This window comes from Talpa europaea, assembly GCF_964194135.1.
Source record: "Talpa europaea genome assembly, chromosome: 5".
Lineage (NCBI taxonomy): Eukaryota > Metazoa > Chordata > Mammalia > Eulipotyphla > Talpidae > Talpa > Talpa europaea.
The window spans coordinates 59,346,455-59,362,345 of record NC_140071.1 but is presented as its reverse complement, the minus strand read 5'-3'; the positions used below and the strand labels follow the sequence as shown (position 1 = coordinate 59,362,345).

Sequence of the window (15,891 nt, the reverse complement as noted above, 5' to 3'; positions counted from 1 at the left end):
AGCTCCGAATCGTGGTCCTCTCTTTGCCGATGATTCTTGCTGCCTCGGGGGTTGTTGGCTGGTCCTCTCGGGTCCTCTTGTCTTGTAGCTTCTGGACATTGTCCCTCTCCTGTACCACCATGACGCCTCCAGTGTCACAGGCACACACAGTCTGTTACTCCTTAGTCCCTCCAGGTCTTTGGAGGGCTCCATACCTGTCTGCATGGATCACCTTGCCGATTTACGCCAATTGTAGGGGCAGGAATGGCCACTGAGTAGGTTTTCTGATCCAGCAGACCGGGTAAAGGAGGAGTCAGAGTCCTCAGTGGTTATTACTAGTGTATTATATCTGTGTATTTGCAAATGCATTTATTATTATAATAGATGAAGTACAACAAGAGATAACTCTACTCAGAAATTTAAAATATATTTAAATGCATTTTGAAGAACTTTATGAGGGAAAAGGTGACATACCTTTTATATAACTATCCAACCACTGTGTAATTTTCATGTTTCTTTATGTAAGCACTTGAGCAACTTAGTTGCTTCTATTGTTATAAAACACTTTTGAATATTAATATTACTGTATTCATTTTACTCCTTCTTATTTTCCTTAAGAAATAAATTGTTCTGGGAACACATTTACAATCTCCTGAGCAGAAGCTGCCAGCAGCATCTCTTTGGTCTTACATAAGCACATATTTAAGATGCTGGTGCTGGCCTATAGACCTGGATGTGTTTTCCAAGAGTCACATGCACATTTGCCTGAGTACTTCGCTGACTAATATAGCCAAAAACAAAACAGTCATAGTACTAAGTAATTTATTTGGTCAAATGATTTTGGTCAACAGGTACTTCTGCTCCACAGCTGTTTTCTGCTGCAGTTCACAGCAATTGGTTTAACTGGCATGATCAAAATCAAGTTCTCTTTATACATGATCAAAATGTTTGTTTTGTTTTATAATCAATGTTAAGATCTCAGACCTTGGGTATCTCATCTACAAAGTGACACAATAATGTCCCTATCCATGGCACTTAAGAAAATTTTAAATGAGATAGCAGATGTAAAGATACTTGGAAAATCTAGGTTGACATGCACAGGTGATGTATGTTACAAGATTTGCTATTATTTCCACCACTAGTCTCATTTTCTCCTTGAGCCTGAACTATTTAACTATTATCTGCTTCTATAAGATAAAATGACACCTTTTACTATAAGAGTGATTATTGCCCTCCTAACTTTCCCAACAAATAAATTATATTTAAGCTTAAAGAGCATTTAAAGGTTTTCTAGAACATTATATTCAAATAGATAATCACAAGTCTTCACTGCTATTGTTTGTATTTGAAATCTTTAAAGGATTTCCTCAACAGAAAAGCTTCACTAGAATAATAAATATAAAAACCTTAAAGTAATTAAAATATCTGACAATAGGGCCTCCCGGGTGGCGCAGCGGTTGAGCGCTGGGTTGCGAAGCTGCCCACAGCCTCTGCAGCGCCAGTTCGATCCCAGCTGCTCCCCAGCCAAGGCCACCGGAGGAGGGTCCCACATGGCGCGCAGACCCCTCCTGCCGCCCGCTGTTCCCCTCAGCAGTGTACTTTGGTCCTTCTGCCTGCTCTGCTCCCCGCTCTGGGTCTGGTGAATTCTCTCACCCTCCCGCGCTTCTGATTGTACCCAGTGCTTGTATGTACAAATAAATAAATAAATCTTTAAAAAAAAATAAAAAAAATAAATAAAATATCTGACAATACCATTCTCTGTAAAGTTCAGCTGAACTAGAGACACTGGACATGAACTAGGAAAGAAAGTTCTTCCAGCATGAACTAGGAAATAAAAAAAATCATGAACTATAAAAGATAAAAAAAATGGGAATTTACACATGGTCACATGTGAAATCAAATGAGAAGGCATCATAATCCTTTAGGTTTAGAAGACATGTGTCGCATCAGATTGAATATTGAAACAGTAATCCTTTATTCTTCACCTTACTTCTCTCAGAGATTTAATCTCCTGGTGGAAAGAATGCTTTCCAAGAGTCAGTTAGTGTCCAAGAAAACCTTGCTCCAATGTAAATATCCACAGGGAACAGGAAAACTGAATATGTCAAGACATTGTTTTTCAACAAAACATAGAGTTGCATCATGGTCTGATTAAATTTGTCATTCTTACGTGAGTCCAATCAGATAAAAAAATCTGAATAGGTACAGGGATAAATGAGGTCATTTTTGTAAGTTTGCTTTGGAAAGAAAAGTAGTATTTAAATATGAAATGTTATAGGCTTTTCATGAAATGCATGCATATATCTAATCTTTTCTAAGTTGACTGGAGAGTACAAAAGAAACTGGTATTTAAAAATCAATGCACTATAATTTTGGAAGCTAGAATATGTAACTAAATAACAGAGTCCATTAACTCACTGTGAGTTACCCTGACCCTCCATCTACAACAAAGCTGTTGGACCTCTAATGAACTAAAGGAAATGAACTGGTCATTCATTTGCTCAAGATTAGTTGTTATCTATGGGGCTTTTCAGCATTTTTCTACACACCCTTATTCTGTTACCTTTTTTCATCTGCAGAGTAGCCTTTTAAGCCTTTGTCCCTGTTCACCTTTCCTTGTTGACTGCTTGAACAAAAATGTAGAGCTCAGTCATGAATTCCCTAAATATTTTATCCTGTGTCCAAATTTACATTTCCCCTTTTTGCATGGTTTTTGATATGTTGCTCTTCCTAAATAATGCAGCACTCGTCCTGCCACTCTTCCAAGCTAGTCCTTTTACTGGAACTCATCACTGTATGCTTGTCAGCAGCATTTAACATGCCCTTGCCTCAGCTCCAGTATCCTAAACATGAAATAAAAATTTCAAAGAATATTTCCCTTGCAGTTAATTCTCCCTTAAGCAGCTTTAGTTCTCGCTCCTCCCCCTACCCCCTTTAACTTATCAACCTTTGGAAGAGATGCCTGCACTTGCTGATAAAGCCACTTTCAATTCAGTCCTCAACCCACTGGGGTTCTAATTCCATTATCTCACTAAAGGCTTCACTCAGTTGTCAGCCAAAACCTAGTAATTACAGGAGGTAATTAGGTCTTGTCATTTCTCCTCATCCTCTGCTCTCTGTCCTTGTCCTTTTAACTATTGTCTTGTTTCCCTTAGAGTTTTCTCCTCATTACATAAGTCAAATTTATTACCCATTATCTGCCATTATGTTGTCCACTCTCCAGCCTGTGTTCCTCATTTTAATATCACCATTCATTTGCTCATTCTGGGTCAAAACTTCAGCATTCTCTCTGATTTTCCTCCCCCACTGATTGCCCCTCCCTTCCCGCCCCACACAAACACCGCATGAGCATCTTGTCTCATATCAAGACCAAGCTCATCTCACCATCACTCCCTCAACGGTGGCCTCTATCATATTTAGCCTTTTTTTTTTGTTTGTTTCTAAGAAACAGAGGTCCACTTTCCTGTAGTCACTTCGCTGTGTAATCATTCAACAATAGAGTAATCAGAATGCAATAAAAACAAGAATATGATCATACCAAATCCCAGCTAAATGCATCTGTGGTTTTTGGGTCCTATTATTGTTTTCAAATTTCCTTTCTCTCCTTCCACATCTCCTTACTGAAAACAGCCTGGCTGTCATTATTTAATTGAGCCATGGTTTTCTGTGTCCCACATCATGCAGATGTTGCTCCTTCAGCCTGGTTTTCTCAGGCTGGCAAACTCTCTTTCTCCCGTCTCTACTCCCATGTCTTTGTGAATGCCTCAAGGAGGGAGCTCTTTCCACTTAATTATAATGGTCTAAATGGACCTCACCCTCTCTGCAGGTTGGGCGCTTTGAAAACACCAAAGTTTCTCTGTAAGTGCATTCACTATGTGTGAATGAGTAAATGAATGTCTTGAATTTCGAACCTGAGAAAGTGAGATAAAAATAGCACAGAATAGGACCATAGGGAAAAGGAGGTTGTTTGGGGCTTGAAGAAGAGTGGTTGGCATTAATACAGTGTGCTGATGATAAACATACACTAATTAATACATGCAAGGTAGCAGTTGAATAAAATAGTGCAAGTTTCCCTAGGGCAATTAAGTACCATAGATCTGGAACTCAGATTAATGATAAACATATTAATTAATGATCTTGAGTTACAGTTGAAAGAAAGTACAAATTACCAGAAAGCATTTAAGTGTTACATATCTGGCATTAATGAGGTTGCAGGGCCAGAGATACTAAGTGGTAAGTTTTCTGACAAAAGCTGATAGTTGAGTCTATACACAAAACTTTTTCAAGGCAAAGTACAGGAGGGCAGGGGCAATGCTTTGGGGAACTATGCTAAGGCATGATAAGAGGGTCTGTAGAGGGGAAAGTATATGAGCAGGAGGGGAGAGAAAAGACAACACCAATGAAAGATAGGAGATAAAATGCATCTTGTACTTCCTCTACTAACTGCCATCACTTGCACTTTATGGGTGACTAATAAATAGTACATGAATTAAATAAATTTTCAGAAGTCAATGTGGATGGAATGGAGATAGATACCAGGACAGTAAGGCAACATAACATGGCAAGGAAATATAAGCAACAGATGTAAATCTTTGGAGGAGGAGTGAGATGATGGGGAGAGTTATAATACTGCAGAAGTTTCACTGCCAAAAAAAGGAGGGAAAGGGGGTATGTTGAATATATTTTGAAGGATGGCATAGTCCTGTGTATAAGTAAAAGTAGGTGATGTGATACTTTTACTTATCACACACAGGATGCAAACTAAGGCATCCTTTCCATTAATTATTTGATTTGTCTTTTCCACTAATTATTTGATCTGAGATCTGTCATTGCATAAGGTTAGTAGTTATTTGAGACTATCTTATAGTTACTGTGTATCTCCTGCAGAGTTCCACACAGGGTTAGCTAAACAATACGAATTTAATAATTTAGTATTTGAATCAAAATGGTTACATTTTAGTTGCTCATTCCTAGTGGCAGCATGACACAAATATTATTATTCTACAACTGTTAATAAGATGACAATCAACAATTACAGGTTGTGAAATGAGTTAATAAGCACAGTTGTGTTTTTAGGGCCCCATTTAGATTTACTGGAAAAGTTTGATCTGATAGGACACTAAGAACAACACTATTAGATAAATTGCACTCTGTCCTGAGTTTATGAGATGGTGTCATGATAAGAAGGTGAATCTTAGTGGACAAATGTCCAGATGCAGAAAAGGAAAGTAGGGACCAATTTTATACAGCGGTAGAGTGAACCCAAATGATGACACAGAGACTAAGTGAAAATAAGATCCTATTTAGAAACCTCCTGAACTAATGAATACTACAGTAGATGCAAGAATGGAATGTGTAGAGAAAATGAGCTAATGCTGTGGTATAATCTGCAATCATGCTTATCACTTTTAGTTATTTTCCAAATTATACCACATTTCAAATGATATTCAAGTCTGTCTACTGTTTTCTGTGCTTGCCTCTAGACATTTACATTAAAAAAATAATTTAGTCAAAACCCACAAAGATCTCCCAAACGTTCTAACAAACCGGTGCTAACATCTGTACAGTACTTCAATTGAGAAATATTCAAAATGCTGCATACTCTTAATTTCATAAGGGCTTTCAAACTGAATTTTAGGCTTTTCAAACTATTAAAAAATATCCATTTGACTGGGTAACTAAAAACTCAGATCTGTGAAGATAAGCTAATATTTTAAGTTTAAATATTTCCATTAAAAATTTAATTCTCACTTTTCCCAGATAGTGCATTTTCTTTCTCCAAAGGTAATATAATTTATCCAAACAATTAACCAGCTTATGTAAAAACATTGCTTCTTGTCACGAGTGACAGTATACTCAAGTTGATTACCATTCATCTTTTACTCACTGTTCTTTCTAAATTAGAGGAAAGACAGGCAGAAAAACAAAAATCACTGGTCTTTTATTAAATGATTAACCCTACAGATAAATTTACTTGATTTTATATAGGACCCTCATCTGCTCTTTGCCTCCTGTTATACTTACATATCACTGGCAATGGAGGAGTTCCGGGACATAGACTTTGGAGACAGGTCATAGTCGCTGTCGGATCTATACAGGAAGGACTCCCGGCGCTGACTGTGGACAAAGTTTGCTTGGAGAATTAGCCCAGATCCTGGGCTAGTCATGGGATCCAAGGGACTCCGTCCCGAAGATGTGCCATTGTCCACATCGAAACTGTAACCAAAGGAGAAGGAATAACATGAGGAATATGCTATGAATGCTTGCAGGTTAATATTTGAGAGAAGGGAAATTTCAGTTTAGGAATGGAAAAATTTAAACCTGATTTCTGATGCTGAAAAACAATATTAAAATACACAAAAGCAAAATGAAATAAAAACTACATCATCGTCATATTCTTGTCTTCCTTAGTTACTTTTGTTAACTAAGCAGGTACAAGGCAGATCTCTCTAAGTCAAGTTCAGTGAACAAGGAACCATTTTGTAGAGAACAGTTCTCCTAGGAACAGAATCTTCATTGGGAAGAGAACAAATACACAGCAATTCACAAATATTGGGTTCAATTCAACAAGTGCCCATTATATGCTTAATATTGCTATTTCCCCAGACATGGGATTTTTTTCCTTTTTTACCTATAAATCACTTTTTTCCTTTTTTACCTATACCTATCCAATCACTAATTTCTGTTGTATCCATTTCCTTCTGTCCCCACCCACAATATATCAAGTTCAGAATGCCATCAAATCTACCCAACATTATTACACAACCTTTATAATTGTCTCTTGAATCGATTTTCCTCTCTGTAACAAATGTGAATATTCTTAAAATGTAAACCTGACTATATCATTCCTCAATTAAAAACTCTTTAGCAGTTCACTATTATCCCAGGATAAAGTCCAAATTTCTTGGCTATATTGATAAAATCTTAACAATCTGTTCTCAATTAAATTAGCACTTTCCCAACCTCATCATGCAAAGCTTTCACATCAGGAACTCCATGTTCTACTTAATATCATCCCTTGTCACAGACTGTCATAACCTAACCCTGTGTTTCCCTAACTACTCAATCTTCCCATGCCCTATCAAACTGTTATTCATCCTTGAGGACTTAGTTTTCACCTAAAAAGGTTGCCTTGCTTCCCTAGAGCTTTATGAGATGCCCTTTTTGTTTGCTACCAAACATTTTCCCACTGCCTATTGACAGCATATACAAATGAGTTGAAAATGTTTAACAACTCAGACACTATTACTACACTGTGAGCTTTCTGAGAATGGAGACTTTGCATATCCTTAACATTTCACAAGACATTTCAAAAACCCTTACCAAGTGGTTTGAATGAATGATTGAATGAATCAAAGGCACTGTACTTAGCAATACAGATTTTAGAATTGGAGGAAAAAGAACCACACATGCACAATTCATAATATCACGGTCTTTCCAGTGCAAATAAACTTCTCAAAGAAAAGATTTCCTAGTCAAATGCCAACCAGTACTAAAGTCAATTTTCATGTGCTCTAGGAGAGGGTAAAAGCTCAGGATAGCCAAGTAGGGTAAACAGTTAAAAAAGATAACTGAATAAATAAGCAAATGAATTCAAGTTTAGTTATTATCAATATTTTTCCCATTAAAGCCTTCATCCAAATGATTAACCAGTTAACTTTCAATCATTCTTTTATTTTATATATTGGAATTATTAATAAATAGTGTTATGACCTAAAGATATGGAAGTCAAAGTAGAAGAGTAAGCTAGTGGATTGATGTTTCACAAATCACCTTGGTGATTTATGGTTATGAGTCCATAACCATAAGAACAGTGACTCCAAATCAATCCAAGTAGGAAAAAAAGGAGTAAAACACATAATCTAGTTTGATCAGACCTAAAATTGTTTCCTTATTGAAAATTTCCCTAGAATAATGTCAATTTATAGTTGATATTTATTTATTTGATATTTGAAGAGATGAGAGATTAGTTGAGCAGATGCAACTAGACTAGCAGACTCAATCCTAGAAGAGTTAACTGAACAAAGTTAGTGAACTAGCTGGATGTATCATCTTCTGTTCCTAAAGTTTTTCTTAAGCTCTAATGCATAATTATGTGAACCACAAATAAATGTCATAACTGTGTCACTTAAATAGGGGACCATCTGTTTCACAGATAAGTAATTCATGTTCATGGGACTCTGGCAATCCTGTGGAAAGCTAGAGGGGAAGGGAGCTCTAATCCTTTAAGATATCTAGCAACCTCTTCTGGATTATACCAAATTAAATAAACATTTAGTAAGTACCTACTACGAACACACAGAAAAAAAGTTGATAAGGTAAATTCAGGCTGGAATATCTGAGAAGTCTTCATATGAGAGTAATAGTCAAAGAGAGCTTTTGAAGGCATTCAGTAACACATGAAAGCTATTAAAAACCTCTAAAATAGGGGAGAACATAGGGAGATTTCTGTTCTAGGAAAAGTCATGGCAGCTTGTCAGCCGTCATGTCAATGTAAAAAGTTTTCTCCTCAATATTAGGATGTTCTGTTTTAGAAAATAAAATTTGATGTGGTATATATACACATTGGAATCCTACTCAGTTATAAAAATGTTAATTTATCTTGACACTTGTGACAGTATGGATGGATCTTGAAAGTATTATGCTAAGTGAAAGAAGTAAAGAACAGAGCAAATGAACAAACAAAACAATAATAAACTCTTAGATACAGAGAGCATATCAGTGCTTACTAGAGGCAAGGAGGGTGGGTGGGGTGAGTGAAAGGATAAAGGGAGTAAAATTGTATGCTGGTGATGAAAACTAGATTTTTTGATGGTGAACAGAATATAGTATACACACACACACACACACACAAAACAGTATATTGCACTCAAAAAAGTGTGATGCTGTATACCTGGAACTCATATAATGATATAAACCAATGTTTCTTCAATAAAAATTTTAAGGATCCTTTACCTGTTATTCATAAACAAAAACATAGGAGATTAGGAGTGTGGTTTTTGCTTTAGTTTTTCTTAGTTCAAATGACCCTGAGTCAGTAATTAATGTTTTTATTATAATTGCCCCATAAAATACTAGGTATAGTTTATTCTAGGAACTTTGATATTTTTCTTGTAAACTGTAATATAATAATTTGTCCACTAGATGGAGATAATTTTCTTAAGGAAAATCTACTGTAAATAAACACAAAGGCCTCCACTATTTTTCAAAGACTTATGAAAATAACCTTTTAAATAGTATCCCCTCAAACCTCATAATCCACAGGAAGTTATTGTCAAATATTTCTAAATTATGTTAATCTAAGAAATACTAGCATTACTTTACAGAGAATTAGGAACTAAAAATGGTCACTATATTTTATTGAACTTTTACTTTATATCAAATCCTAGGAAGATCTTTCATTCAAACATTAGAACCTGAAGAGCTTCCCTTGGGTCAGGTTAGGTTTGAGACAGATCAAGGCAGTGCTTTCTTCACTCAGTAATTTGTGTGGCAAATTAACTGGAAATTAGTTTAAGCCAAACATATAGATGGCATTTGTGGTGGTATAATATTGGGGTGAGGCTGAAGGTGCTGGGATGAAAGAATTCACCAGAGACAGTGTGGAGAACAGGAAAGGCAGATTTATTGAAATACCCTTCCAGGGAGCAGGGGGTGAGAAAAGAGATCTATGTCTTCATGGGACCCAGGATTTGAATCTTTTTTATACTCTGTTTCCGTGGGCTTTCTTAGGTGGGGTGCCAGTTTGCATCAGTTATATGCTGGATGTCTGGTCTTGGGTGCTGGCCTTTGACACAGAATGTGTCCTGACCCTGCTTCTGCATTCCTGAAACTGGGCTGTTTTTCCTAGTCATGGTGATTCATCTTAGGGCCCCGTTTCCATGGCAACCTTATCTATTCAAGCTGCCTATACACTTACTTGCTGGGCAAGGAGTGGGGGCTTAGTTTAAACCGTATTAAATGACACCCCCACAGCTTTTAATTTGCTTCTAATTTTTGAAACAATTTTATAAACAGTCCATGTCATGGTATTGTTAATAAAACAAGAAAGTGATGACAGGTAATCCTAACCTTAGACACTGGTACCAGAGAGTTCAGTTGAGAATTTCTCAAATGCTTTCTTTAGCAAATATTTTAATATAATGAATAATGCCCTTTGAATCATTGCTAATTAGATGAATGCCAAGTATAAGATTAGCTGAAGCTTGGGGAAGTACTAAAAATGTGGAGAAAGTAATAATGCCCCAGCCTAAAAACAATGGTAATAATAATAATAACCGAATGATAATGATAATTTGATGAAATTTTGGAAGTACTTCCCATGTGCCAGATATTGTGTTCTGTGCTTAATATACATGATCTCACTGAATTCTCACAATGGCCCCAGAGTTTGTGTCTTTGTTGCAAAGCCTCCTTTGCACCACTAAAAAATACAAGAACATCAATTAACTTTTTTACTTGGATGGTAGTTAAAGTGTTAACTCTTTGAACAATTTTTTTTTTTAATTGAGGTATAACTGTATTGTAAAGTTTATCAGGGACCTCACTCTTGGTCCAGCAGGCAGGAGAGCAAAGGCATCTTCACAGGCTCTATTCTGTATGTGGGAATCTGATGTAAAAGGTAAAATCAGTCTTTTCACACACACTGAAGACAAAAGAGGAAGATAAAAAGATGGCTGGCAGGTAATACATTCACAGCATTTAATAGCTATTGTTATTTTTATTATTACTCTTTCAGGGGGACATTCCGTCTTGATCCTTTTCTATACCTAAAACACTGTTTTGGGAAGAACTTAAAGAGAAAGATAAGAGAGAAAGAGCTAGTCAGTCACCAGAATCAGTACTGGCAATCAATGAGGTGTCAATGCTGGAGCCAGACTGCTCTTAACTTAAGCTGCTCTTACATCTCCACCCCACTCCGTAATTCCTATGTGATAACATCTGGGGAGAGGGTGGAGATTTTTATTTTTCCAGAGATGTTCCTCACTGAAGAGAAAGGACACTTCCTGCTAGGAACCCTGGAGAAAGCATAGTCCTGAGAACACAGGTGCGGTTCCAGCCAAATATGAGCAGAAACAGTACTTTAGATCTCAGGTCTCCAGCACCTTAGCGCACCTTAGGGACTGAGGAGCACAATTACATTACTGTTTCTCTTTCTAGGCCCGACTCTCTGGTGTGTATTGTAGCCCATGTTGTTGGCTATACAATGAAATCCACTTGATAAGAAAATTTAGCAACAGTTACCCAGCATTTGCATCTCTGCAGTGCATTCTTCAGAAAGGAAGAAATGAAGTCTCTAATGTCATCTATCCCTTGGTCAGGACAACTTAAAACAAGAAGCCCTTCTTATCAATAATTCCATTCTTAATGCCAGTGACTCACTGTTCCTACCTATGTAAACTAAATTCAAGTTTGTGTTTACTGGAACAACTCTCACAGAGTAAAATCTATCAGACTGCTTCCTGGGTTTGAATTCTCACTTTAATTATCTGATAAACTCTTTGTCTATCATTGAGATTCTGTTTCCAGTTAATAGCAGTTTGCCTCAAAACTTTGCTTTACCAAGTCAAAGTCAAAAGAAATGAGCAGTGCCTTTTTAACAAGGTGGGTGGGGGCTCTGCGTTTCTTTTTTCTGCGATGCAGAGCAACTAAGATGGCGTTGATGGGCACACCCTGAAACACTGATGTTTTAATGTTTGTGCCCTGCTTCTCCCACCCACACGTTTAGTCTTTATACCACAGACTGAATAATCCTGCCAAAATGTAATTCAGATCCCTACCAGCCCTTGCTCACCATCCCTCAACAGCTTCCTATTTTATTCTGAGTAAACACTATGTCTTCATAGTGATTTAAGTCTCTCCATGAGTGATATGGGCCAGTGAGGCCACTCTGATCTCATCTTGCTCACTCTGCTTCAGCTTCAGCCCTCTGACTATCCTTTAAATACATGTACTTTTTCCTCCTCAGGGCTTTGTGCTTACAGCTCCCTCTGGCTGGAATGTTCTCTACCTAGATATCTGTTCAAGGTTACCTTCACAGTGAGATGTTCCCAGGCTATTTTATTTAAAATTGTTAAGCTCATCTACTAGGCTTTTTTCAGCTTCCTAGGAGAGGAATTGTTGTATAGTGTTGGTGGGAATATATATCGATATGGTTACTATGGAAGGAAGTATAGAGGTTCTTTAAAAATTAAAAACAGAACTACCATATGATCCAGCAATTCTACTTCTGGATCTACATGCCCATGTTCACTGCAGCACTTTCTACAATAGCCAAGACAACATGGAAACAACTTAATCATCCATCTACAAATTAACGGATAAATAAAATCACACACACACACATACACACACTCTGGACTTTATTGAGCTCTAGAAAAGAAGGAATCCCCACCATCTGGGACAACATGGACAACTCCAGAACATTATACTATGTGAAATAAGCCAAAAGAGAAAGATAAATATTCCATGATCTTATTTACATGTAGAATCCAAAAACAAACAAAACACACAACCTCAGGGAGAACAAATTGGTGATTGCAGGGGTGTGGAGAGGTTGTGAAGGAAATGGGTGAAAATGATTAATGGTATAAATTTCCAACTATAAGTTAAATAAATTCAGTGACATACTATATAGCATATCAAGAAAATAATTCAAGTGATTTCAGAAAATATACAATACTGTATTGTATATTTAAAAGTTGCTGAAAGAATTAGATCTAGCACACAGTAGTTGCTCAGTAATATCTGTATTATGAATACATTAATATTATTAGATGCAGCACTACTTACCAAATCCTGACTATTATTTACCATGGTTACTTGTATGGTTCCACTTTAAATGAACTTTGTTATTACTATTATTATTTTTATCATTATTATTTTGCCAAGAATCAGTGAGCTAATGAGGTTGATTAGGTCACTTGAGTAAATCGCTTGGAAAGGCAGTTAGAAAGTTAAATTGCTAAAGAAAAAAAAAAGGCACTTTAATAGGGGTTATTTTGACTATTCTATTTGATCATCATAAAATCAAGGGTAAGATCCAGGTTTTGTGGCACATGAAGAATATAGAATTTTGGGAGTCTTCTTTGAGGGGAAAAAAAGTACAAAAATGTTCATACTTTTTCAGATTTCACAAAACCTTTAACTCTGTGCTAGTACCTCTCCACTGTACAACTTGGGAAGGGTCCAGGCCAGTGAGAGACTCAGAGTTTGCTCTCCCTTAGTTTTACAGTAAATCTGCATTAGAGATTTACTGTGAAAATGACAGACCAGGAAAGAACAGGGAAAAATGGAATGGCTAAACATGGAAATGTAGTACCATATTTTTTCTTAAAAGGTGAATGATTGTTAGAGGCTAAGTTTTTCTTTCTTCTTATTGTTTGATATCCAAAATTTCTAACACTCAGATTTTCATATTTTTTTCTTGCTATTTGCACATGTTTATGTTTATTTTTCCAGATCAGTAATAACCAGGGGATTCTTGGGGAGTTGGCAGGGAATTTATCAGGTGGGCTATCAGTAGCACCTTGGGGATCTGAAGCGGGGTACTGCAAACCCAACCCACCTCCCAGAGACTGTGACCTTCATGTTGAGGGATGTGTTTCTAAAATGTGGCTCTCAATGTCATCCCTGATTATTCATATATGTAGACTTACTGAGAATTAATTTCCAAGTGGCTTAATTGAATGAATAAAAATTATTGAGTTATGAATCCTTTGGGAAATTACTATTTGAAAACATTAAGAAGATTAAGTAATTCTAGGCAAGAGTATATGTAAAAACAAAAACTGTGATTGTTTTACTTAGAATTGCCTTTAAAAATCTAATGTTGGGCCTCCCAGGTGGTGAAAGGGATTAAGCACAGCTCTATGATGCTATCTGCAGCTTCTGCAGCACCAGCTTGATCCCCAGCTGGCTAAGGAGCAACGCACATGGAACAGCAGACCTCTCCTGTCCTGCCTGCTGCTCCCCTCAGCAGTGTATTTCAGTCAATCACCTGTTCTGTTCCCCACTCTGTCTCTGGTGAATCCTCTCACCCCCATACCTCCGGCCTGTACCGCAGCTCCTCTATGCATAAATAAATAAATCTTAAAAAAAATAAATAAAAATAAAAATCTAAACTAAATCCAATTCTTTTGACTAATGGATATGAAAACTCATACACCATGTTTTTCTCTGGGTCTGGACTCTCTCAAGCAGGTCAGGAAACAATTCACCAGCCCTACTATTAAGTCTATTTTGGAGAAGTGATATTACTGTTTCCAACCTCAATGATCCAAACAGATGGGCTCTTCTACTTTAAAAGGATAGAAGAAAACAGAAAAGTTCTTAAGAGAGCTATGTGACCTGAATCAGATAGCATTTCTTCCATCTTACTAAGGGTAAAGCAATGACAGGAATATTATCCTATGATAGCCATAAACCGTTACTCTCTTCTACAATTCCTTAAAAATATATCACCGAGGGCCTCACCAGTAGCGCAGCGGTTGAGCACTGGGTTGTGACGCTGCCCGCAGTCTCTGCAGTGCTGGTTCAATCCCCAGCTGCTCCCTGGCCACCGGAGGAAGGACCCACATGGCGCGCAGACCTCTCCTGCCGCCCGCTGCTCCCCTCAGCAGTGTACTTTGCCAGTCTGCCTGCTCTGCTCCCCACTCTGGCTCTGGTGAATTCTCTCACCCTCCCGCGCTTCTGACTGTATCCAGTGCTTGTATAAATAAATAAATAAATCTTTAAAAAAATATATCACAGAGAACAAAAATGAAGATGCAAATGGACAAGTCTCCACTGGGAGGAAATGGAGTTCATTGAGAAAACACAAGACTCTAGTAGTTGCACTGAATTTCTGCTCTGCTCTAAATTAAAATGGGACTTTTTTCCCTCTGGGCAAACTAATTAATGGTGAGACTGTTCATAAATCCTAGTGACTTGCCAAGTTCACAGCAGAAAAAAATGCTGTTTCCTAAATACATTTGACCTCTTCTCTACTCATCTCAAAATGCGAGACAATGTCATTGCTGACTTCTTTTGCTTTGACTTTACTTTTTTTAAAAAGGTCATTTTACTTCTTCAGCCTTGAAAATTCCTCATATTTTTATGTAATGATATATCTCAAGTGTTTGGATATAATCATCCGTTTGTGTCAGCTCACTTATTTTCTGGATGGATTCTGATATTCAACTCTGTGCACTTTTGTCTTTCTTTTTTGTAGAATCTATTCTGCATACTCTAGTTCCCATTAGTGGATTATTTCCATTGACACTTCTTTTAAAAAATGACTCATGATGCCTTTTTTTTTTTTAAAATGAGGAGTCCAAAATGATACACAGAGCTCTAAGTACATTGTAAACAAGGCTATCTATAATTGGACAGCCTTTCAATCAGCAAAGGTTTCTCTAATTGGCTATAGATAATCATGGCTGAATTCTCAGAGTTAGCATTCACTAATAAGAACTATAAAATTTTAATTCCTGACCTGTAAAATATTTAGTATTATATTGTGCCACCATAGTGTAAGTATGTAAATATAACCTTAATCTTCAGCCTACCTATATAAAATGAATGCCACTTAGTTTTAAATGTGCTTTTGCTTTTACAGAAAATACAGCTTATAAAATAAATTCTTCCCCCCAACCACATTAAGTTACTAAGAAAACATAAAAAAAAAAAAAAATTCAATTTCTTAAACTGAGGTTGGAAAAACTGCCCCAAAATGATTACATAGTTGCCGACCTTTGAAATTTTGAACAAATTTTGAAAACAGGCCTAGAGATATCTACACTTCATAAAATACATATCAGCTCTTTCATAAACATTCATTCAGTATGGCTATCTTTTCCTGCTTTTAAAAATATCTTTAGAAATTAAAAAAAAAAAAAACAACTTAAAAAGATGGCTTTTTTACCATTAAAT

The 15,891-nt window shown here is 36.8% G+C and overlaps 1 protein-coding gene across 7 annotated transcripts in view; it reads right to left on the bottom strand.

Annotated features, from left to right (window-relative positions):
* The window catches only part of PDE4D (phosphodiesterase 4D), a gene marked incomplete at its 5' end in the record, with an annotated part of 1,035,071 nt that overhangs the window by 206,614 nt on the left and 812,566 nt on the right, over positions 1 to 15,891 (bottom strand). For all 7 annotated transcript variants that reach the window (XM_084234300.1, XM_084234299.1, XM_084234301.1 and 4 more), the window contains one exon: positions 6,004 to 6,195. In XM_084234300.1, coding sequence (XP_084090426.1) covers positions 6,004 to 6,195 — 192 coding nt within the window. The remainder of the gene's footprint in view (positions 1 to 6,003; positions 6,196 to 15,891) is intronic.